We start from the raw sequence: 25852 nt of genomic DNA, 5'->3' as shown, positions 1-25852 counted from the left end.
GTGTGAACAGTGCAGAGGAGGGTGGCCAGGTTAGGAAAGGACCTCAAGTTCATGCCTTGAAAGGATCCATTGATGAAATGGGCTGTTGAATCTAGAGAAAACTTAGAGGGAACACCATAGGCCTCTGTGCTTAGCCCAAGGGCCACCACATAGAAGAGGGATTAGGAGCACGCTTGGCCCCACCAATGGAAGTAGGAGTAATGGGTGGAATTTCCAGAATCCTATAATTTCAGGACTGATTTAAGGGGAAACCTCCTAACAATTAGGGTGATTCTAAAGCGGATCAGGCTGCCTCTTGAAGTAGAGGGGGTCTCTCTCAATCAGAGGTCTTCAAACCAAGGCAGGATGACCATTTGCTGGAGAGGTTATTCAGATAAGGGTGGGAAAAGATGGCGTCTGGGGGTCCCTTCCGTCTCTGGGATCCTGTGATCTTGTGACTAACTGATCTCTAAGGCCCTTCCGTCAGCTTTGCTCTCTTGTGGTGCCTCCAAAGGAAAATTCCCACAGAGGCCCAAAGGTGGCAGTCAAGATCTGTTCATTAGTCCTTAGATTGGGGGGGGGGGGCGGTTACCCAAGTTTCCAGCTCTGGGTATAGACACACACTCCCCAGATCAAGAGGAGCTACAGAGGCCATCGTAGTCCAACCCTACTGGCTCCATGAAGCCCACCATAAAATCCCTTATGTTGTATCTCCTCTTTCACAATGCCAGTGACAAAGAAGACTCCTGAAGGAGATGATTCGTTAAGGTCAGATGAGATCTTCCTATCCAGCCATCTCATTTTTCACATGGAGAAACTGAGGCTCAGAGCAAGGATATGACTTGGCTAAGGGCAAGACAATCAAAACTGTCATACCCACCATCCATTTCTATTGCAGAGCTATGGAACTCAATTCGACAAATATTTATTAAAGTAGCTTCTGGAAACAGAGATGTAAAGTTGACATATGACCTGTTTCCTGCCCTTACAGAGCTCACAGTCTTAACAATTAAGACAGAATAATAGAGGGTAAGATCTTTAGAGAAATGAAGAGGCACGAACCAAGTGCTATGTGAAGTCTAACAGAGGGAAAAGATATTACTGACTGCGGAATTTGTATCCAAAAACGTGTTTTGGAGGCACCACCTGCATATAGCAGAATAATCTCCTTACACCAAAATTGCTCATTTGGGAGAAAGTCAGTTCAGAGGCCAAAGACAGATACCTTGCACAGTCACAAGCCGTCAGGGAGTGAGAACTTGTCATTTACTAAGGTCCATTGAGTTCACTCCAAGGACAAAAAGAGTTGTCATCAATGGGTCAACATCGACTTGGAAGTCTCCAGTGGAATGCCCCAGGGATCTACCTTTGTCCCTGAACTGTGTTTGATGTGATTATCACTGACTTGAATGGAAATTTATATGGCATCCTAATTAGATTTTCGGATAGCAGGAAGCTGGGATATTCAATTATTGAATGACACAGTACTGCTCCAAAAAGATCTCAACAGGATAGAATGCTGGGCCAATTCTAATAAGATAAAATGTAATAAGGATAAATTTACATTGCTTTGCTCATGTTCCATTCCCCTACCCCCTATAAAAATGCTCAGTGGAACCTCTTGTCTAAAGAAACAAATGTAGTTCTCTCCTCTTTCCCTGCTGCCTGGAAGGATGGCCAAATCTCCCTTTGCCACATAACAAAAAAACAAAAAACCTTGTGTTTGACCCTATTGTGTCCCCATGATATCATCTTATGTTGTTCAGTCATTTTCAGTAGTGGCTGACTCTTTATGACCCCTTTAAGGTTTTCTTGGCAAAGATACTGGAGTGGTTTGCCATTTCCTTCTCCAGTTTATTTTACAGAAGAGAAAACTGAGGCAAACAGGATTAAGTAACTTGTCCAGGGTCACACAGCTAGTGTCTGAGACTGGATTTGAACTCAGGAAGATGGGTCTTCCTGACTCCAGGCCTGGTACTCCATCCACTGCACCACCTCTGAAACTATAGCTGGAGTCTTGTTGTTGTTGAGTTGCTTCCAACATTTCAAGTCATGTCCAACTCTTCATGACCCCATTTTGGGTTTCCTTGGCAAAGATACTGGAGTGGTTTGTCCTTTCCCTCTTCAGTTCATTTTACAGAGGAGGAAGATGAGGCCAACAGGGTTAAGTGACTTGCCCAGGGTCGCACAGCTAGTAAAGTGCCTGAGATTGGATTTGACCTCAAGTCTTTCTGATTCTAGACCTGGCAGTCTCTTCACGGAGCCACCTACCGTCCCCTAGGTACCCAGAAAGTTGAGTAAAGGGAGGCAATAACCAATTTGTTCCCAGCATCAGCTTTGTTGCCTCTTAGGAAAAACTAATCCCTGTTGCAAGAAGTGGGATGAGGGATGGGAATCCCTGGTAGATACTGGCCTTATCACAGTCTTAACTGAAAAGGTGATTTTCATCAGTAAAAATTCCCTTTTTGGGGCAGCTAGGTGGTGCAGTGGATAAAGCACTGGCCTTGGATTCAGGAGGACCTGAGTGCAAATCCAGCCTCAGACACTTGACATTTACTGGCTATGTGACCCTGGACAAGTCACTTAACCCTCATTGCCCCGCCCAAAAAATAATTCCCTTTTTACAGTCTTCAGGACTCCAGTTTCTGCATTGCCTTGTCTTCGACGAGAAATTTTTCTTTATAGTAATGTTTAGAAGTTATTTTTACATGTCTTCTCAATGTTCTTCCGTATTCAAGCAGCAGATGTAGAAGAATCAATAAAAGTCCCAGCTTTCAGATCCCTCCAAAGGTCTTGGCTTGTTTGCCAAGGAATAATTGGTCGATTTTGGCAGCAATACTTCATCAGTCCTCGGTGCTCAAAAAATCCTGGATAGGGGAGGGATGTCTAAATAACAGCTTGTGTGAAAAAGCTTCGGGGGGGGGGAGGGGATGGCGAACTGCATGCTCCACATTGAGTCCAGAAAGAGTCAAAAATCAATTGTAATTTTAAGCACCATTAGGAGAGACATAGTGTCCAGGAATACAGAGGTGATAGCTCTATTGTCCTTTGCCCTAACGGGAAACTATGTGGAGTACTGTATTTGATTTTAAGCACCACATTTCAGAAAGACATAACCCAAGGACACTTTGCTTCATTTCCAGTTTCTTTGATCTTCCTGTGGGCCCAAGACAAATGGATGAGATTCTAGGACCCTTTCTGCAGTCAAGGGACAGTCCTTAAGTCTGCCCACTAGATACGTGACAGCTTGATGGCCTTGTTGAGGACCTCTTTTGTAAGTTGTTGCTGCCAGCAACACACCAAAGCAGTGGGCATTGACCAGGGATTGTATCAGAACAAGCCACACTGGAAGCATCTGCAATCCATTGTCCCTGAGGGAAGGAATGAAAATCCCTTTCTCCTCCCCCCAGGTTCTAAGAGCCTGGGGGACCTGAGGACACTTTCCCCTAGAGCACAGAAGAGAGCAAAGGATGAGATGGGTAGTGAAGATTCTCTCAGCTCAGGTAGAAAAGCCTGCTTTCCCAATAACTCCTCAGACACTTGACACTTATTAGCTGTGTGACCCTGGGCAAGTCACTTAACCCCAATTGCCTCACCAAACAAAACAAAACAAAAAAAAACCATGGATATGTTGTGTGTCTGAATAAATGGATGAGAAGACCCTAAGAGATTGCTCTCCAAGGATGGGAGGCAGGACCACATAATTGCTATATGTTAAAATATTAGTATTTCATCTCCCAGAACTATGGAAGGAGTACTTTGCCCAGAAGCCACTTTTAAGCAAAACAGGAAAATGAATTGAATGTTGTGAAGCATCGGGCCTGAATTCAAGAAGACCTGAGTTCAAATCCAGCCTCAGGCAATCACTAGCTGTGTGACCACGGACAAGTCATTTACCTGCCTGCCTCAGTTTCCTCATTTGTAAAATGGGGACAATAATAGCACTTGTGAAGATCACACGAGATAATAATTGTATAGCACTTAGCACAGTGCCTGGTATATGATATGTACTACATAAATGTTAGCTGCTGCTGTTGTTATTGTTGTTGTTGTTGTTGTTGTTATTATTATTATTAGTCATTGTGGAGAGTAATTCAATCTTTTGTAGGTTTTGAGCACCTCCTAGTGGCCAGAAAGGATGTTTCAGCCTCCTGAGGGTTGGCATTACACATGAGCAGCCTAGGAGGAACAAACAGCTGTTAGACAATCTGGTGGTCACCTCAGATGTTACAGAGTTCATTCAGTCCCCTTGAATGGGGTAAATATCCTACTTTACAACAACAGCGTGTCAAAAATAAACACTCAAGGTCACAACGGAAATGAATAAACAGGAGCCTGTCCAAGAGACCAGCTAGAATAGTGGAAGCCAAGACTCCTACACCCCTGATTGAAAGAAATGCGGATGTCTAGCCTTAGAGACAACTTAATAGGCACATAACTGTTGTCTTCAGGTACTTTAAAAAGCAGTTATGTAATTAGTAGTTCACATGTATGAGAGCAATGAGCCTTGGGTTTGGCCCCAAGGCCCAGAAGTGGGAGTAACAGGTAGAACTTGGGGGAAATTTCGACATAATTTAAGGGAAAACTTAGAAAAAGCCATCCACAAAGGAGTGGACTGACTGAGCATCACGAGAACCTCAAGCTGAGACCACCTTTCAGGGATACTGTTTATTTACAAGGGCAGCTGGGTGGTGCTGTAGATAGAGGGCTGGGCCTGGAGTCAGGAAGATCTGAGTTCAAATCCCACCTCAGACACTTCCTAGCTGTGCGACCCTGGGCAAGTCACTTCACCCTATTTGCCTTGGTTTCCTCATCGGTAAAATGAATTGGAGAAGGAAATGGCAAACCAGTAGAGTATCTTTGCCAAGAAAACTCCAAACGGGATCATGAAAAGTCAGACACACCTGGAACACAGGAAACAACTCAACAACAAGAAATTATTTACAAGATGCCATTGATAGTTTCAGAGGTCTTTTCCGATTCTAAGATTCTGGATAAAAACTAAACTTCCTCCTTTTACAAATGACTTCAATCCAAGTCTCGTGTGACATCAGGCAAGTGTTTTCCTCTCATTGGGCCCATTTCCTCATCTCGGTGACAAAGGGGTTAAACTTTCAAGTGAAACAGGAAAATGAAATTAATGTGGCAAAGTGGGTAGAGCACTGGACCCAGAGTCAGGAAGACCCGAGTTCAAATTTGACCTCAGGAACTTACTACCTGTGTGACCAAGAGAGCATTTAACCTGTTTGCCTCAGTTTTCTCATCTGTAAAATGAGGACAATAATAGCACCTCCCTTCCAGGGTTGTCGTGAGGATCAAATGAGATAACAAGGATAAAACCAGTGCCTGGTACAAAATAGGCACTATAGAAATGTTAGCTTAAATTTAATTTATCCTAGAGGCTCCTTCTAGCTCTGATGTTCTCTAGTTCTGCCACTTGTTTCCACTGCCCAGGATAGTTTCAAGGGGATTCCTTAGGTTTTTTGAGTTGGGTTTTTTTTGTTTGTTTGTTCGTTTGGTGAGGCAATTGGGGTTAAGTGACTTGCCCAGGGTCACACAGCTAGTAAGTGTTAAGTGTCTGAGGCTGGATTTGAATTCAGGTCCTCCTAACTCCACAGCCGGTGCTCTATCCACTGTGCCACCTAGCTGCCCCCGATTCCTTAGCTTTTAACCCAATTTCTAACCCTCCCCTATGAACCAGAGAATGTTAACATACTACCCTCAAAGCCCTCTTCACCAACTCCCTCCCCACCCTGAACATAGACCACACCAAACTGTTCACTGAAAAAAACACATTTTATTGCAAAACACAATTGATTGCAAAAATCTTACAAACTGACCCTTGCTTTGGCAGATACAAGGGCTAATTTTCTCCCCAACCCTCCCCTCCCCTCCCACCCCAACTTTGAAAAAAGACTCCTTTTGAGAAAATAAAGCTGTGCGGACCATGTGGGCACATGCCGCACACAAATTCCTTCCCCTCCCGTCTCCTTGCTCTCCAGCCTGTCCTCCCAGCGGCCTGGAGGGTCACAGTGCAACTTTGGGGCCCCAGCCCCGGGGGGCAGTGAGAGGAGGGGCCAAAAGAAGGTGTAGGTTTGGGTGTGGCATGGTAGAAAATACTGCATTTGGAGACTGAGGCCCTGAGCCACAATCTTCTGCGCCTCAGTTTCTTCTTTTGTTAAAATGAGAGGGTGGGTTTTTTTCATATGATTTCTAGGGTCCTTTCCAGCTCCAATGGTCTGTTACCCTACGTATGCGTTTGGGAGGGGTGCTGTTCTTTGGCACTCTCTATTTTTGACGCAGCAAGTTACTCAGTAGCTGGGTTGTAGAATATGATTTTGGGAATGTGACAAATCATGGGATTCTGGTCCCTGCTCATGGCTGTTCAGGATTTCCCTGGTGGTAGTCTCTAATACAGAAGAACCGAGGCAGCCTGGTAGAGATGAGGTCTGGGTTCTAATCCTGGCTTTGCCACTAACTCACTGTGGAATAGCAGGCAAGCCTCTCTCTGGGCCTCAGTTTCCCCATCTGTATAATGGGTGTGTGTGTGTGTAGACTACTAGCTGGTCTTTAAGGCCCCTTCCAGCACAGAGAGAGACACAAAAATGACTATTGGTAATAACATGCCAAGTAGGGATGAAATGGACTCCAGATGAGACAGCTAGGGGACCTGGGGAGGGGGAGAAGTCTGTAGGGGATGTTTCTCAGCCCACTTTCAGAGAACCCAGGGGGCACTCCAAGAAGAGGAAAGCACCAGAATGCTCTCCCCATGGGCATGTGAGGGGGTATCCAAACCCACCTCTCTCAGACTCCCAGCCCAAACCCCAGAGGACCTATCATCCACCCACCCCCCCTCAGCAGCACGCCCCTAATATCCGGAGGGACGGTCCAGGGCACTGGAAAAACCAGCCCCCTTTCCTGAAACTCCAGGGAACAGTGGAGAGGTGAGGTCCACCACCTGAATCTAGAAGCCCCCGCCTTGATACTGCTACCACTACCGAGCCTCGGTCCTAGCCTTGGCCCTGACCCAGCCCCAGCTGGCCAAAATAGCACCCGTTGAGTTCTGCCCACACCCACCACCCACCCACCCCATCCACCCCCCCTCCCCACCCCTGTTCAAGGGCCTAAAGCTCATCACGCATCTTGTCACCCTTGGGCCGGACCAGGCGGCCAATGAAGAGCAGGGAGCCGCTCTGGGAATCCTTGACCAGGAAGATGAAGGGGTGGTCAGCATAGAAGAGCTTGGGGCTCCGCAGCTCCTCCCGCCCATAGATGTCCTGGTCGAAGGGATTGCCGTCCGTGTCCCACTCGAAGGCTGTGGCATGGAAGACGCTGGCCAGGTACAGGTCTTTCTTGCCGGACATTCTAGACAGGTCTGCCTTGTTCTTGTCAATGGCCTCTGTCAGGCCCAGGCCAGCCAGATGTTTCTGTGACAAGGAGGATGACCAGTTAGGACAGTGGCTCTTAATCTGGGGTCCATGAACTTGTTCTTTCAATATCTGATTAACATAATCGGTTTCCTTTCTAATTCCAATATATCTTATCATATACACTGAAAAACATGGTTCTGAGAAGTCTAAGAAGACTTCACCAGACTTGTTGCCAAGCGGTCCTTGACACAAGAGGTCAAGAACCTCTGAGTTTGGGGTCAAATGGTAGAGTAGAAAGAGCCTCAGACTCCTAGTCAGAAGGATCCGGGTTCAAATCCTGTTTCTTCCATTTGTGTGACTCCAGGTCTCCTCTAGAAAATAAGGATCTTCATATCTGGTTTGGTGTTTCCTGTTTCTATTTTTGAAATCACTGAACGAGATAACCTCTGAGGCTCCTTGAGTGGGAGGTGGGAGGAGGGGAAGGACAAGCATTTATTAAGCACCTACTATGTGCCAGGCACTGGGCTAAGCACTTTACAAATGATATCTCATTGGATTCTTCACATGCTGTTATTTCTCCCACTTTACAAATGAAACAACTAAGGCAAGCAGAGGTTAAGTGATTTGCCCAGGGTCACACAGCCAATGTGTATCTGTGGCTGGATTTGAACTCAAGTCCTCTTGCCTCCAGTCCCAGGGCTACAGCATGTGGCAGATTTCTAAAGCCACTGAGTTAAAGCAGATCAAGGGATTAACAAAGGTCACAGACTCCCGAAGAGCCAGAACCAGAAGGAAGCCCTATCACCCATCACATTCCTGGAGCACTCTGGGAGATCTGAAGTACCTTCCTTTACAGAGGGGCAAGTGGTGAAATAACACTAACCCGCTTTTTCAGAAAGGGAAACTGAGGCCTAGAGCCAAGATGACTTGTGCCCGGAGTCATATAACGACTTAGTGAGGTGGAATTTGAACCCCAGTTTACTGACTTGTGGTCCAGTATGGCTACAGCTTCCTATCTGGAGAGGACACTTCAAACACAGGCTGACCAAACTGGAAAACAGTAACATCCAAACCACTGCTGGAGCCCACAGTAGCCCAACCCCTTCCTTTTTTTTCTGGAGGGGAGGGGAACTGATACCCACAATAGGTGGGGTCGGACACCAAACACGCCCAGGGCCACACAGCAGACCCAGGGCTGGAAGCGACCCGAGCCACAGTTCTAAGGCACTCATTGCTAAACCGGAGGTTTAGAAAGCAGGTCCAGAGACAAAAGTACCCAGACTTCCTTGAATCAGTCCCAAAAAGGAAGGCGCTCCTTCCTCAGGAAGCTTACAGGATTCAGGGAGACTTGGGCCCTTGGCCAGATACCCAGGGACTGAGAGGGTTCCCTGACTCACCTTTCCCACTTTCTGCCGCCTACCACAGCCCCCGCCTTAGCACAGGGCTCCCTCCAGCGGGACCTGCTCCTTACCTGGAGGTCGTGGGTCACCTCCACGACACCCTTGGGCAAGGAGATGGCCACAGCTCTCTTCTTCATCTTGCCCAGCCAGGTCTTGAGCTGCTCCTTGGTCAGGAGTTTTTCCAGCCTCTCCAGGGGCTCCACATGGTGGGGCATGATGATGATGAGGCTTGAGAGCTTATGGGCCAGGGGCATCTCAACCATCTGGAGTTTTTCTGTCTCATCATCATAGTAGTTGTAGAGACCTGAAGGGTACAGGACAGAGGCTAAGGAGACTGGACAGGCTGGGAGTTCAAGGCCAAGGCCAACCCCCTGGTCCTCTTTCCTCCCCTCCCCAGCCAGCCACCAACCTACCTGTGCGGTGCATCATGGGCACTCCAACTGTGTAGGAGCGGGTCACCATGAAACCACGATTGTCAACCATCTTATGGTGGAATTTTTCATCCCAGTGAGCTGCAGAAAGGAGGGAGGGAAGTCAGCCGTGCCTCAAACCTCAAACGCTGCCTTTCCTATCACACCTTAAGATCACAAGCTTTGTTTTAGGACTAGTTACCTTAGAGACCACTTAGTCCAACCCATAGTTCAACAGAGGAAACTGTGACCTGAGTCAGGGAAGGAACCAACCTAAGGTCACACAGTGAGTAAGAAGCAGAGCGCTTAATATGTACTTTATATTTATCTCTTATTCCCCTTTGTGAGAAAATAATGGAGTTCTGGGGGGCCCTCTGGGTACCCCAGAACTCCATTATTTTCTCATACCTACAAGGGGAGAGCATCTTAGTAAGAAAAATTCATACATTCCCCAGTAACCAGCACAAGACTCTGTATACAGTAGGTACAAAATAATTACCCAGAAAGCAGCTAGGTAAGCATAGTGGATAGAGTATTAGATGAGGAGTTAAGAAGACTAGAGTTCAAATTCTGTCTCAGATACCCCCTAGCTCTGTGACCTTGGGCAAGTCCCTTTCCCACTTTCTGCCTCAGTTTCTCATCTGTGAAATGTGGATATTAGCACCTACTTCGTAAGGATGTTCTGAGGATCAATCAAATTAAGTAATAATTGCCTTTCAAACCTTAAGGTACTCTATAAAAGCTAGCTAACCTATTAAGTGTTTCTTGAATGAATCAGAACAAGCCAGGACAAAACCCAGGTCTCCTGACCTGTCTCCTATCACCCTTCCAGGTGACAGTCTGTATCCTGAGACCCCTTCTAGCTACAACCCTCTGTGTCCTAAGGCCCTTCCCAGCCCACCCTACTCACGCTTGAAGAACATGGCGTTGACAATGAGGGCGCCATCGGTCTTCTCCACGTCCTTGGTGACCTCAGGCAGCTTGCCGTCCGTGGTCTGGGAGGCCCACTCATTGATGGACTGCAGTGCACTCCGCTTGTCCCGGAAGTTGATCTTGGAGTGCTCGTAATTGTAGTGTTTCTTGCTGCTCTGGACAAAGTCGTCCGCAAAGCTGACCGAGCTGGGCCCATAGAGGCGGTTGCCCAGCTTCCACGTCACATTGCGGGCTGTGGAGTTGCTGACGGAGGCGAGCAGCTCTGCCAGGCCTGTGTGCACATCATCGTCACGGAGCTTGTCGGCGCTCAGCACTGCCTTGGCCTGAGAAGCTGTGGTCGCCTTCCCACCCAGGGACACCAGTCCCAGGGATGAAGCCACGACCACAGGGGACAGCAAGATGTTCTCCACCCCCTTGTCCTGGGCCATGGCGTGGTAGAGGTTGAAGGCCAGGTTGGCACTCCGCTCGGCCAAGGTGGTCGCCTTCTCACTCAGCTTCACCTCCCCTGCCTTCCCTGCGGCTGGCTTCTTGACCTCAGCTGCCCTGGCCACTGCCAGGAGGCAGAGCATGCTAATGAGCTGTGTTGGCCACATGGCTGTAGGTGGACCGAGGCCTTGCTTCGAGCTGCTAAGAACCTGTGAGTGCAGAACAGAGAGGAGGGAACTCAGTGAAACCAGGGCTTCACTCCCTTCAACACATCCAATTCAACACCCAGCAAGTGCCTGTGCACTAAGAATACCAACATGAAACATGATGGAGGGCCTTCAATAATCACCTCCCTCCTGGTCTGTGGCTTGAGTTTTCTTCATCACCAACCCATTAAGCAAGTAGCCACAATCACCACATCACAGGCTCCTCAGGGCAGGAGGCGTCATTTGCCTTTCTTAGTATCCTCAGAGCTTAGCACAGTACCTGGCATTTTGCAGGTGCCTAATAAGTGTTTACTGACTGGCATAGTAGGTGCTCAATAAATGCTTACTGACTGACAAATTAGGAACTAAGGATTAGAGAGGTATGGTCACACAGCCAGGTCTTCCGACTCCAAATCCTGCCCTCTTTCCACTACAAGATCTTCGTAAGTGTTAATTTACAATCTTTTTTTGGGGGGGGCGGGAAGGAAAGAATAAGGATTTATATAGTACCTACTATGTGCTAAGCACTTCCATATATTATCTCATTTGATCCCATTATTATCCCCACAAGGCTCATTTGAACTCTGGTCTTCCTGACTCCAGGCCCAGTGTTTTATCTATTGTGCCACCTAAAACATGACATAATTTTATGTGCCTGTGAACTAGGACCAATGGCAGATGATTTTATACAGGGAAACTCTTGATAACCACTGATATCCCATAGTGGGAGGGACTAAGAGGCAAAATAAGTCTTGTATATAGTAGGAACTTAATAAATGAAATTAATTGAAATGCCTCCGTGAGGAGGTGGCTAGGTGGTGCAGTGGATAGAGCACCGGCCCTGGATTCAGGAGGACCTGAATTCAAATCCGGCCTCAGACACTTGACACTTACTAGCTGTGTGACCCTGGGCAAGTCACTTAACCCTCATTGCCCTCCCCCCCCAAAAAAAGCCTCCGTGAATAATGTTTCCCATCAATGGATGAATGAACAGGCCTGATCAGTCATTTATATGGAACTTAACTTATATTGTTATTTATTCACGCCACATTGATACTCCATATCACCCAATGACCTGGTAGGTTAACCACAAATGAAAAGCAATGTGGTAGAATCATAAAAAGAATAATAATCGCTAACACTGGGCACTATGCTAAGCACTTCACCATGTGATAATCATCCCGCTCTGCTGTGGTAAAATACAGAGTATTAGTCCAAGGGCCTGGTGTTGAAATATGGAATCCCCATCTGTTATTGGGCAAGTCACTTTCCCTCTCACTTCTGGGTAAAAGTGCTGAACTAATAGACCCTAAAAGTCCCTTCTAGCTCTAAAACTTGTGAGTAAATATCACAGAGAAAATTCTTGCCTTGGTGCAGAAGTTAAACTAGACGTCTGCTGGCTCTTACAGGTCTGAAACCACATGGAGTTCAAGGCTTACATTTAGGACACTAATCCTAACTATGATCTAGGCCTCAGTTGGCCCCCCTATAAAATGGGAACATATGGTACCAGCCAACCAACCACTCCCTGGGGTTAGACAAAAAAACGTCTCCTTGGCTTTCACAGTAGCTTTAATCAGGGGCCTTTCCCTGGGTGGAGTGTGGCCAGTCTTGTATGCAGAGCAGAGTAAAATGCACAGCTTGCATTTCACTGGTAGGGGGTGGCGGTGGGTAGGAGCCCTCAAAATGTGACCACAACTCCACCACACTCACTCCTGCCCCCAGTCTGGGGCCCAGGGATCATTCTTCACATACCACTGTGGGTCAGGCAGGGGGAGGTTAATGAGTCACCCACTGGTTCACTGATTAAATAAGACTTGCCTGAGAGGCAGCAGACCTAGGTTCTACCCTTGCTCAGCCACCAACTCGCTGGGTGAGCCTGAACAAAGCCCTTCTCTTCCTGAGTCTGTTTTCTACGTGGGCTGGAGCTAGAAAATCTCTAAGGACCTCTTCCTCGTCCCTGCTTTTCTCATCGTCTTCCGGGCCTGAGAGCTAACATTTTCCTCTCATACAAAGAAAGGCCCCACAAGCAAAGAGGCTAGGAGGGAAAGGAAGGGCTTCCTCTGAGGTCATGGGCAGAATACAGAAGACCCTGGGGCTTCCCTAAGAGCCTTTCCCCTTCAACCTCTCTTCTCAGGGAAGACCAGCTGAGCCCAGATGCCATCTTCCTCCCCATCCCCATTCCCCCCATCCATATCCCTGCCTCAGACCTTGGGGACTTTGGGAACCTTCCTGATACAATAAGACCAGAAGCAGGAGCTGTCAGGTGGATTATTTCCCAACCACTCTCCCTTATCTAGTCTCGGCTCTACTCTTTTCCTGATTCCTTGCTGCATGAGTTGGTCCAAGGCCACAATTTGGGGCCCTCAACTAGAAAAGGGCTTGTTTTGAAGTCCATCCAGATGTGACATTCTGATTAAGGGATTCAGGTCTTAAGAAGTAGGAAGGGGGTGGGGGGATGGAAAATCAGTTAAGAAGCATGGGAATCATGCTAAGGGTCATCTTGGGAGGCAGAGAAAGAAATTTAGGGTACTGGAAGGAAGAAAGCACCTAATTGGCTCCCCAGATCATTTTGCAGAATTACACATTTATATACCACTTATTGCGGGGGGGGGGGGGGGGGGGGGGGGAGAAGGACATCTAATAGGTACTCTGGAGGAAAGTGGGTTGGATTTGTAGTAAGAGGTTCTGGGTTCAAATCCTACCTCTGACATTCCCTTGGCAGACTGGCAAATCACTCAGCCTCTCTGGGCCCCAGTTTCCTCATATGTCAAATGAAGGGGTTGGCCTAAATGACCCCTAAGCCAATTTCCAATTCTAAATCTATGATCCTATCAAGTGGGGGAAATAGCTTTGCATACTTAGTAATGCTGGGATGGGAGAAGTGAGGAGGAGCAAAGCTGAGTTATTTATGGGAACAATCACTCCCCTACTTTACCTCACACACTGCGAACTGAGTACTGGGCCTGGAGTCAGCAAGACCCAAATGCAAAACTGGCCTCAGATACTTACAAACATGTGACCCTGGGCAAGTCCCTTAACTCAGTTTCCTCACTGTAAAGTGGGGATAACAATAGAACTTATCTTTCAGAGGCTGTAAGGATTAAATGAGACAATAACTATAAAGTGCTGAACACCGTGCTTGACACACAGTAGGCACTTCACAGATGTTTATTTCCTTCCTTTCTTCATAGACTGCTGTTAGGTTGACATGAGCTTACAACGAACTGTGAAAAAGACTGAAAAGAATGAGGGGCTTTACAAATTTAAGACCTCATGACTAATTCAGCAGGATTATATGCCCCAGGAGGATGTGTGGTTGTGTTCTTTCTCTAGCATCACCAGAATGCAGATCCCTCTGGGCCCAAACAAGGATGGGCACTGATCGGCCAAAGCCCCTTCTCTACTCTAGGGAGGTAAAGTTGATATTCTGCATGCTTGGAATTAGGCAAAAACCCTTGGCTTGCTCAGACAAAGAGAAAGAGGAGGGACCTAGAATGAAAAAGACTTCCAAGGGTCAAAGGATTTCACTTGTATTTTAGCTAATGGGCCTAGGAACCACCAACCTCTGCTCCTACTTCCCAACCCTGCCACGTAGGCAGCTGAAGTCACTACGCCCTACCATTCCACAACCTCAAATAACAGGGGGGTCGCCTTTTTGACGGGCCTGAAGCCTCTCCCTCCCAGCCAGCTGCCTGCCCTCAGGGATGGAGGGGAAGGGGGGGGATGAGTGGAGAGAGATGACGTGGCAAGGAGAAAGATGAATTCCTGAGGTTCTCCGCCAGGGGCTGCCGTGGCAAGGCTGGGGGTAGGGAACTGATGGTAGGACTCAGGGAGGGGAAGAGATGAACTTTGAGGCATCCAGAGAGAGAGGAATAGTCCTAAGCCATGGGTTAGAAGCTATGGATTCAGCTCCCAGGTCATCTCCCTGCTCTAGGCCTCAGTTTTTATCTCCACTGCAAAATGAGTGGGTTGGACTGGACCAGTTCTTGACTTGGGGGTCTGTGAATTATTTGTTTTTTAAAATATTTAGAAAACTGCATTTCAGTAGAATTGTTTTCCATTGCCATCTTCTGTATTTTATTTGATGCATTTAGAGCGCCCGAAGGGCCTATGACTCAAAAAAGGTTAAGGAGGGGGCGGCTAGGTGGCGCAGTGGATAAAGCACTGGCCCTGGATTCAGAAGTACCTGAGTTCAAATAGCTGTGTGACCTTGGGCAAGTCACTTAACCCCAATTGCCCCGCAAAAACAAAAACAAACAAACAACAAAAAAGGTTAAGGAGCCTTGGGATTGGATGAGATCTAAGGCCCCTTCCAGCATCCATATTCTAGGATTCTATGATACGAACTCCAAAGCAATAGCTTCAGAGGAGAGGGGGTTTGGGTGGAGGGAAGGAGAGGGGCAGAAAGACAGGTGGAGAGAAGCCAGTACCACCCTCCCCGGCTGCTGCTAGAGACAGAGAAAACAGCTGCCTCCACACATGTCCCCACAAGTAGACCAAGGTTTCCAGGGTCATTCAAAGAGGCAGCAATTACCCAGCTGCAGAACAAGGTAATTTATAGCTCACAGGCTCCCTTCCCTATAGGGAAGAAAAAACCCAGATATAAAAAACAAGCCCATGCTTTGCATGACAGGCCTGGGTTTCATCCTGACCTGTAACTGGGCCTTGGGAAGCAAAAGGGGTGGGGGAGGGATGGGGGAAGAGGAGAGGAGAGGGGCCCTGCCAGGGAGATATTCAACTTCCACCCGATCAGCAGGGCCAGGAGAAAGGAGGAGGAGAGGAAGAGAGGCAGGAGGAGACAGAAGGGAATTCAGACATTTGGGAAACGTCCATTTTAATCAGAGGCCAAGATACCTTGAAACTCTCTCAGAGGGAGGTCAGTGCTTGCTTTTTTCATTCTGAAAGAAAACAGACACATGAGGTAGAGTAGTTCATGGGATCATGGGATGCTCTAGCTGGAAGGGCCCTTGGAAATCACCAACCCCTTTGTTTGGCGGGTGAGGAAAGGGGCACACAGGTAAATAAGAGAGTCGGAATTTGGACCCAGGGCTTCCGCCTTAGGATTTTTTGTTGGGTGGCAAGAAAATTCAAGTTGTTTAATATGGTTTTTGGTTTTTTTAGGAAGGGGGGTGGGAGAAGGAAGAGATCATTTGGGGGGGAAAATCCATCTCTGCTACTCTTCCCTCTCCACACAAACAGGGACAGACATGCAGAATACAAGCACAAAGCAGAGGCAGGCAGGGTAAAGAGCACTGGTAGGCCTATTTTGGCAGGACGAGAGGAACAAAGACCTAGCCGGAATCTCCCAGGGACCCAGGAGGGCCCTTGGAAAGGGAGAGGTGGGAGGGATGACTCCAGGCTGGGCGGGGCTAAAGGTGCAAAAGCCCAGCTGAGCCGTCGGAACCTCCTCTACCCATCCCCCCATTTCCTCTCTAGCTCCTTCTAACCCGAGTCAGGACCACAGAAGTAATAAAGGGGGAGGGAGTAGGAATCTGAATCTCCAGCCCTTCCCTAGATCATCTTGGGTGTCCCTCGGAGAACACAATGGCAGGGGTTCCAGAGACCTACGTTCGAATCCCCATTCCATCCACCCTGAGGACTGTCTTCCAGGGCCTCATTTTCCCCCTTCATCAAGGATGGGAAAAATAGTCCCTCATTTCAATGACAGCTTTTAAGGTTTGCAAAAGGTTTCACTGCAACACCCTTGTGAGATAGGTAAAGCTGGTATCATTATCCCCATTAGACAGATGAAGAAAGAAACTGAGACCCAAAGAAGTTTGATTTTCCCAGGAGCAGAGAATGACTCCAGCCAGACTTTCCTGACCCTGGGGCCTAAGGTTTCCACTAAATCATGCTAATAATTAATGTAAAAACACTATTTTTGTTTAAAATGGGGGGGTGGGGATAAATGTTAAGGGCCTGCTACTCTCCTCACTTTTAAGTAGCTAGTTTCTAGATGCATTTACACCCAGTCTTTCATAAGGATTCAGCTTTGGTAGGGATGGGGGGGGGGGAGCGGGACAGCTGGATCTGGGAAAGCACCCTTCCCACCCCTTCCAGCATCTGCACAGCAGCTATTAGGACCTAAGTGATGTCCACAGATCCCGAACGACCAGCTCCCTAAATTTCAGGAGAGATCCCACCTTTCTCCAGAAAGACCCCCTAGGGAAATGGAGGGCAGGAAGGATCAGATCCAGAAGCCCCCTGAATTCGGGGGGACAAAGTCATCTGTGATAATCTGCACTCTCCCTCTTTATCCTATAGACTAGGAGGGAATCTATAGGATATTCTATAGATTTGGGGGAATCCTAAAAATTGGATTTCTAGCTCCACACCCCCCCCCCAGCATCCACCCTTAAAATACTCAGTTTAAAACTGCTCTCTATCCACCCACACAGACACACAGACACACGGCTGAGTTCCCCTCCCCACTCCAAAAAAGAAGAGATCTGGACGCTGCTGCTCCCTCACCCCATCCCTCCAGACAGGAAGGGATCAAATGGAACTAGATCTGTCCCGAAGGATTCTGTTCCTTTCAAGTTGCCCCATTATGAGGCCAGACGCTTCGGGGAGGGCGGTTCCCAAGCGGGGCCAGAGAGTCCCCTAGGCCGTTCGGATTCGGGGGATGGGGGGTGGGGAGGGTAAGCTTTGTACCCAGACCCAGTGTCTTCCTACCATTTCGATCTTCCTCCCCATGGAGGCTTCTCCAGACCCCGGCTCTGGGCGTCTCGCTCCCCACCCTCTACCTACCTACCCAGAGGCCCCCAGATGCTGTGTCCCGCTAGCTGGCATTGAGTCCTCCCCAGCCCTTGTCCCAAACCCTGCCGAAGGTGCCCGGACCCCAGCGAAAGCCCGGTGCCAAAGCTAATGTTTCCTGAGAAGTGGCAGCTCCCTCCGCAAGCCGCCGGGGTGGGGGGCCGGGAGAGGGATTGGGGCAGGGGGAATCATCGCGGGGTGGGAAGGGCCCGCGGCCTCTCTCTCTTAGCCACCCTCTCCCTCCTTGTCCGTACCCCGACTCCCCTCACCTGGACTTAGGGGGGCAAAGATGAGGGGCCCTCCCCCGCGCCGCTCAGGGCTGGGATCTGCTCAGCTCCGTCCCGGGACTGTCTCTCCGAGCGCTCTGCCCCCGCGCCAGCCCTATATAAGAGGCCCCCGCCCCGGGCCGCAGAAACTTCTGGAAAGTTGGAAAAGCTCTTGGGATGGGGGGGGGGGCGGACTTAAAGGGGGCGGCCCCCGGCTAGTTGCAAAAAAAAAAAAAAACAACCATCCCCTTCGCTGGTCCCGCTCCCCCCACTCCTTTCCCCCATTGCCCCCTCCACTGCTCTTGGTCTTCCAGAGCCTCTGGGTCCTATTGCCCCTCAAATCAGGGGAGTGGCCTGGGCCGGATCCCCTACCCCCACCCCCTCTTATTCCTGAAACGTTGGCTAGGAAGGGGACGGTAGAGAATCTCTAGTCCATTTCTTTCATTTCGAAGGGACCCAAAGAGAACGGTGAACGTGTCCGAGGTCACATAGTGGAGAGTCGGGATTAGAACCCAGATCTCCTGACTCTCAGGCTTGGATTACAGACCACAAAAAGCCTTCCCAATTGTTCTTTCCAAGGCCCAGTCCCCTATTTTATCCCAGGGAAGAAGGCAGTATTCAATTCATACCCGAACCCGTTTATCAAACACCTATAGGATTGACTATCATGAGATTACTGTGCTGGAAAGGCCCTAAGAAACCGTTAAATCTGTGCAGATGAGGAAACTGATACACCTGAGAGATGGTCACTCCCACAAGCATATGTGGAGTGGGGGAATTTGAACCCAGATCCTCTACCTTGAAATCGAGGAGAGTTTTCTTTTGTTTTCTTTTTTCTCTAACTTTCCCTGCTTAATCCTGGAGCCCTGTTCCATCACTGTGGTGCTTAGTCTGTTCTCCGGATTTAGAGATGTGGGAGGAGTAGATAAGACAGGAAATAGAGCCTTACACTATCAGCCAGTCAATCAACAAGCCTAAATTCAAATCTACCCTCAAACACTCACTACCTAGGTGATCCTGGGCAAGTCACTTTAACCCTATTTGCCTCAGTTTCCTCATCTGTAAAATGAGCTAGAGAAGGGAATGGCAAACCACCCCAGTATCTTTGCCAAGAAAACCCCAAATGGGGTCAATGAAGAGTAGAACAGGATTCAAATAACTGAAGGACAACAGTGCCAAACACTGAGCTAAGTGCTAAAGATAGAAAGATAAAAAAAAATGATCCCTGCCCTCAAGGAGCTCACAGTCTAATGGGGGAGACAACTCGCAAAGAACTATGCATGAACAAGCTATATCCAGGATAACTAGGAACTAACCCTAGAGGGAAGGATCTAAAATAAAGGAGGCCTGGGAAAGGCTTCGTGGGGAAGGTAGAACTTTAGTTGAGACTTGAAGGAAGCCAGGAAGGCCAGGAGGTGGTTCCAGACATGGGGGACAGTCACTGAATGCATGGAGTCAGAAGATGCTTGCTTGCTTGTTTTCTCTGTCTCTGTCTTTCTGTCTGTGTCTCTCTGTCTCTCCTCCCCATCTATTATCTATCTATCTATCTATCTATCTATCTATCTATCTATCTATCTATCTATCTATCTATCTATCTATCTATCTATCTATCTATTGTCTGTTCATTCGTTCGTTCAAACATGCATTCATTCATTTGTTTGTTCATCCATTTGTTTGTTTACTGCTGAGACCTGGGAAAGATCTTAGCTTAAAAAGGCCAAGGTCTCCCACTGCATCTGGGGCCATTTCCAGTTGTCCAGATGAGAACGAAGGACAAACAAGCACACTGTTGTAAACTGCTAGTTGAGTACAGGGATTGTTTTTTTCTTTGCCAACCCCAGTGGGCCAGTACTTATCTGGAACATAGAAGGAGCATTATTATTATTATTATTAATAATAATAATAACAACAATAACAGCCATAATCCAGAATGTGTGGCCTTAGGTAAATCACTTAACATCTCTGGGCTTCATCTGTTTCTTCATTGGTAAAATGGGGATAATAATAGCACCTATCTCACAGAGGTTTTGTAAAGATCAAATGAATGAACATATATAAAGTATTTTTGCAAACTTTAAAGACCCCTAGAAGTACTAGCTATTATTATTAATTCTTACTATTAATTTTCACTAGTATTTTATATTATTTATTTTGCTATTAGTAATTATATTCATTAATTGTTACTATTATTATTGCAAGAAAACAATAGACACTGTGTAACATGCTTTGTAAAATGTAGCATCTAGTTTAGCCAGCTTCTCCTCAAGACTGAGGGGGCAGATTAGAACCCACAATTTAGATTTTAAACAACATACTTGGAGAGACGCAATCAATTAGAGTATACACTATTCTTCAAAAACAAAGAGCTGGGGCAGCTAGGTGGCGCAGTGGATAAAGCACTGGCCTTGGATTCAGGAGGACCTGAGTTCAAATCCAGCCTCAGACACTTGACACTTAACTAGCTGTGTGACCCTGGGCAAGTCACTTAACCCTCATTGCCCTGCAAAAACAAAAACAAAAACAAAGAGCTAGGGCAACTAGGTGGCAAAGCGGATAAAGCACTGGCCCTGGATTCAGGAGGGCCTGAGTTCAAATCTGAGCTCAGACACTTGACACTAGCTGTGTGACCCTGGACAAGTCACTTAACCCTCATTGCCCTGCAAAAGCAAAAACAAAGAACAACAACAACAACAACAAAAGAGAGATAGCAAGTCCCTTTACTGCAAACACCAACCTCAAAATTCCCTTGAGAATTCAACAAATAAACTTCATTGCATCCATAGCATTATTACAGATAAACCCACCACCCATGACTCCTTGGACATAACATTGATTCATAAGAATTTGAAAATAGGACTTTTAATAGATGTTGCCATATCCAAACATTCATAGCATCCTCACTACATGGAATGAAAGCTCCCAAAATATAGTGCCCTAATGGAAGAAATCAGAATTATCTGGGAATAAAACATACAAACCATCCTGTCTACTACTGGAATCATCCAAAGCACCTTTTGATGAGTCTATGGCACATGAGCCTGTATCTCAATATTTTTATTCTATCACAAAAGTCAGTCATTTACTCTACCTGTATTACAGTTCTCCAAACACTATGCCTAAGTTAAGTCAATAAGCATTTATCAAGGGCCTGTTACATGATAGACACTGTGTTAAGTGTTAGAAACATTTTTTAAAAGGACAAAAACAGCCCTTGCCCTCCAGAAGCTCACAATCTGATGGGGGAGAGAACATGCAAATGGCAAATGACCTTGTATAAACAATCTATATATAGGATAAGTTGAAATAATCAATAGAGGGAAAGCATTGAGGGGGATCAGGAAAGATTTCTTGCAGGTGAGATTTTTAGCTTTAAAGACTTGAAGGGGGCAGCTAGGTGGCTCACTGAATAGAGCACCAGCCCTGGAGTCAGGAAGACTTCAATTCAAATCCAGCTTCAGACATTTGATGATTGACCCTGGGCAAGTCACTTGACCCCAGTTGCCTGGGAGGGGGGTGGGGGCGGTAGAGACTTGAAGAAAGCCATAAAAGCCAGGCTATGGAGATGAGGTGGGAGAGTATTTCAGGCTTGGGAGACAATGAGTGAAAGACAGAGTATCTTGTGTAAGGAATATCAAGAAGACCATTGTCACTAGATTATAAAGTGTGTGTGTGGTGGGGGGTGATGGGGAAAGAAGGGAAGGAATATAAAGTGTAAGACTGTTTGGAGAGGAGTAATGTAAAAAGACCGAAAAGGTAGAAGTGGGGTAGATTATGAAAAACAAGAACAACAAAAATAATAGCAGGATAGAGACTTGAGCCAGGTCATCTCTGTTTGAGCTCTGTTGAATGGATTAGGAGAATGAAATGGCAATAATAGAAGGCATGATGGTAGTGGTAGTAGTATGGATAGCTGGCCTTTACAAAGCCAAGTGCCTGGCACATGGTAAGCTCTTAATAAATGTGTTCTCATTCATCCCTTCACTTCTAAGATCACAAGATGCTTTTTATACATTACCTACTCAAGACCTCACCACAACCCCATGAGGTAGGGCCCATACCTATCTCTCTAGGCCCTCTATTCTACTTCGGGATTACCAAATTGTTAGGGAGGTTCCCTTCCATCAAGCCTAAATCTCTCTTCACCTTCTGCCTCTTCACCCTAGTTACACTCTTAGGGCCAAGCAAAACAGGTCCTGGCAGTCCCTCAGATTCTTGGGTGGAGCATCCTCTAAATCATCCCTTCTTCAGCCTAAATAGCCCCACTTCCTTCTTTCTATGGCACAAACTTGAAGCCTTTTGCTAGAAAACCAAGTGGAACTTGCAGTCACAGGATTTGAGGCTGAATCCCACTACTTTCACTTACTTACATGAGTGACTTTAGGCAATGAGTTTCATTTCCCTGGGCCTCAGTTTATCAGTAAATATCAATAAAAGAGGAGGAAGGGTTGGACTAGATGACCTCTAAGGTTCCTTCCAGTTTTAGAGCTTTGGTCATCCTGGTACACCTTCTCTGGACATACCCAAGCTCATAACTGTCCTTCCTAAAATGTTGGCTCAATGCTCTAGAGGTCAACCAGTGGGGCAGAAGACAGTTACTGGCATCTCCCTAGTCCAGGAAATAGACCTTTCTTAATGTAGCCTAGATTGCATTCACTTCTCACTCTTTTTTGGATTTTTTGGTGAGGCAATTGGAGTTAAGTGACTTGCCCAGGGTCACACAGCTAGTAATTGTTTAGTGTCTGAGGCCAGATTTGAACTCAGGTCCTCCTGAATCCAGGGTCAGTGCTCTATCCACTGTGCTACCCAGCTGCCCCTTCATTTCTCACTCTTTTTTTGTGGGGCAATGGGGGTTAAGTGACTTGCCCAAGGTCACACAGCTAGTAAGGCCAGATTTGAACTCAGGTCCTCCTGAGTCCAGGGCCAGTGCTCTATCCACTGCAGTACCTAGCTGCCCCTTCACTTCTCACTCTTAATCGAGCTTACAGTCCACAGAGAACCTCTCCAATCATTTTCGGACACACTCCTCTGTTCCATATTGCACCTGTGACTTGATTTTTTAAACCAAAGTTTGGGACTACTCATGCATCTCTATAAAATACCATCTTGTTAGATTCAGTCCAATGTTAGAGCACATCAAGATTTTTTTAAATCCTGACTGTGGTCCAAGGTAACAGGTTATTTCTCCCTCCTAGCTTAGCAACATCTGCAAACCTGCCCTTTATCCAAGTCAGTGATGCTAGTTTTAAACAGCATGGGGCCAAGCACGGACCCCAGAGACTGCCTTCAAGGTTGACATCAAACACTTTGGGTCTGGCCTTTCCACTGGTTTCTAAATCACCTTGCTGTCCCTGCTCATGTCTCTCCATCTTGTCTATAACACTGCCATGAAAGTGAAACGATTTGCTAAGATCTAAGTAAAATATAGTTACAGCATTTCTGGATCTACCAGTCCAGTAAACCTTATCCAAAAATAAAATCAGGTTAGTGTGCATGATTTGTCCTTGATAGAGCCACACGCCCTTTTTGAGCTCTGCTTGCTTTTTTTAGATTAGTCAGTTAGTTAACAAGCATTGCTTAAGCATTTAATACATGCCAGGCACTGTGATAAATGCCAGGGATACAAATAAAAACAAAAGACATTCCCTGGCCTCAACAAGCCTATGTTCTAATGAGGGAAGACAACACATAAAAGAAGCTGACTGGTGGGGAGTGAAGGAAAGGCCTCTGTCCTGGTGCATGGAGGGAGAAAGAAGTCCAGAGAGTCAAGTAGAGGGTAAGAATAAAGAGTGAATCTGGGGGGTAGCTAGGTGGTACAGTGAATAAAGCACCAGCCCTGGATTCAGGAGGACCTGAATTTAAATCTGGCCCCAGACACTTGACACTTACTAGCTGTGTGACCCTGGGCAAGTCACTTACCTCTCAGTGCCCCAGAAGAAGAAAAAAATTTTTTTAAAAACTGAATGTTAATGATTGTAATATATAACCTATATCAAATTGCTTACTGACTTCAGGAAGAGGGAGGGAAGGGAGGATGAGAGAAAAATTTGGAACTCAAAAAATATCTTTACATGTAACTGAGAAAAATCAAAATAAATAAATATTTTTAAATGAATGTTAAAAATTGTTTTTATAAGTAATTGGTAAAAAATAAAATACCATTAAAAAAAGATGTAATCACTTCCCCACCACCACCAAGGCTCTCATTTTCGCATAGCAGTTTCCCTTTATTAGTGAAAACCAGATTCTGAATAGTTATTACTCTCATTTGTTTTACCACCTGGAATTATCATAAAGGCAAGTCAATAAATTATTAGCTGCTAGGTTTTCAGAAGAGGGAGAGCATCAGAAGTTGTCCAGGTAAATTGAATTCCCCCCTCACTCCAATATTATGTTTCTTTTCTCATCAGGCTGCCATCTGGACTCCTCCATCAGGCCCCCAGAAACCTCTTCATCCTAGATCATTTCACATCTTTTAAGTACCCTTAGCCCTTGGAGCCCCTCCCTCTGATTGGCTGGCTCTTCCCAGAATGTCCATTTAGAAAGGACACCCAGACCAACCTTTATTTCTCTCCATGGTGCCTCCTCTATTATGCTTCACAAGTATCTTCTTTCCTCCCCCCCCCACCTCTTTTCAGCTTCCTTCAGCCTTCCCCCATAAGAATAGGAGGTCTTTGAGACTGTCCTTCTGCTTGCCTTTTTACCCCTAGCACTTAGCACGCTGCCTGGCCTATAGTAAGTGTTTAATCAATGCTTGTTGACTGACTGGGCCAGCCATGTGATCTTTTTTTCCTAATCTCATCTAGCTCCACTTTCTCTCTAGGTGGTCTATAGTATACTTGATGACAATATTCTTTTTCTTTCTCCCACCATCGACCTTTACCCAAATGCTCCCCCTTTTTAATATCCAAAATTGTCTTGACCCCCCATATGGTAGTAGTTGTATTAATGTATCCATGAATTGATCCTATAAAATGGCAGAAAGTTACCAAGAATTCAGAAGTCCTTTTCAATGAATTTGAATTTTATTAATCATAATAGCATCATCATATATTTGAAAAATAGCCACACCTATGGGCAAGATATTATTTATGCAACCTATCAGAGGAGCTTTGCATATTTATTATAAGGACTCATTTCATGAACTAGACCCCTTGCAATGATTTCATAATCCCCAGTCTAGAAAACTTATTTAGAACATAGAATGGGGGCAGCTAGATGGCACAGTGGATAGAGTACCGGCCCTGGAGTCAGGAGTACCTGAGTTCAAATCCAGCCTCAGACACTTAACACTTACTAGCTGTGTGACCCTGGGCAAGTCACTTAACCCCAATTGCCTCACTAAAAAAAATAAGATAAATAAAATAAAAATAGAACATAGAATGTCAGAAGGGACCTAAGAGCTTCCAATAGTAGAGAAGAATGGGACCTTCGAACATAAAAAAGTGGAGCTAGAGAGAACCTAAGAGATCATCTAGTCCAGTAGCTTTGAGTTATAGAGGGTACAGAAGGCTAGAGAGGAAGTCAATAAACAGGACCAGGATTCAGGCTCAGTTCCCTTTTCTCTTTACCAAATGTACAGGGAAAGTATGGAACACTCTTGATTTGAGAATTCTTTAGACTAACTCAGAAGTCCATTCAGGCTATGACTTGGACAATAAGTCCTAGAGAAGTCAGGTGACTTACCCAGGGTCACATAGCTGGTGTCAGAAGCAAGATTTGAGCCGCCAATTCTCTCTGTTGTACCATGTACAGAACAAGGCATAGAAATAATATAAATATTATATGTAATATAAATGTTACATGCAATATAAAATAGAAATATTATATGTTATATCAATATTATATATTCTATAAAGGATATTGATGTATAATATAAATAATATTTATATGTAACAAATGATTTGCCCTAAGTTTAATTATCAAACCACTCCCCTGTTAACCTTCTATGAATGGAAGGGGCAACTGGAGGCTCAGTGGAGAGAAAACTGGGCCTGGAGTCAGGAAGACCTGAATTCAAATCCAGCCTCAGAAACTTCCTAGTTCTGTGACCCTGGGTCACAAGTCACTTAATCTTTCATTGCATGACAAAATGGATCCACTGGA

At 46.3% G+C, this 25852-nt stretch overlaps 1 protein-coding gene across 2 annotated transcripts; it reads right to left on the bottom strand.

Moving 5' to 3' along the window:
- Positions 1-7085: 7085 nt before the first annotated feature.
- SERPINH1 (serpin family H member 1) lies at positions 7086-17999 on the bottom strand. Of its 2 annotated transcripts, XM_043997505.1 has the most exons (6): positions 17753-17999; positions 15582-15625; positions 10070-10727; positions 9163-9261; positions 8821-9053; positions 7086-7406 (listed from the first exon to the last, which is right to left on the bottom strand). In XM_043997505.1, the coding sequence occupies exons 3-6, from the start codon at positions 10683-10685 to the stop codon at positions 7104-7106; spliced, it is 1251 nt and encodes a 416-aa protein (XP_043853440.1). In that variant the 5' UTR covers positions 10686-10727; positions 15582-15625; positions 17753-17999; the 3' UTR covers positions 7086-7103. The 2 variants fall into 2 exon arrangements, with proteins under 2 accessions (XP_043853440.1, XP_043853441.1); XM_043997506.1 differs by lacking the exon at positions 15582-15625.
- Between the last annotated feature and the right edge of the window lie 7853 nt (positions 18000-25852).

This window comes from Dromiciops gliroides, chromosome 3, assembly GCF_019393635.1.
Source record: "Dromiciops gliroides isolate mDroGli1 chromosome 3, mDroGli1.pri, whole genome shotgun sequence".
Lineage (NCBI taxonomy): Eukaryota > Metazoa > Chordata > Mammalia > Microbiotheria > Microbiotheriidae > Dromiciops > Dromiciops gliroides.
Note: the sequence above shows the minus strand (reverse complement) of the source record. Positions and strands in the feature narration are given on the sequence as shown.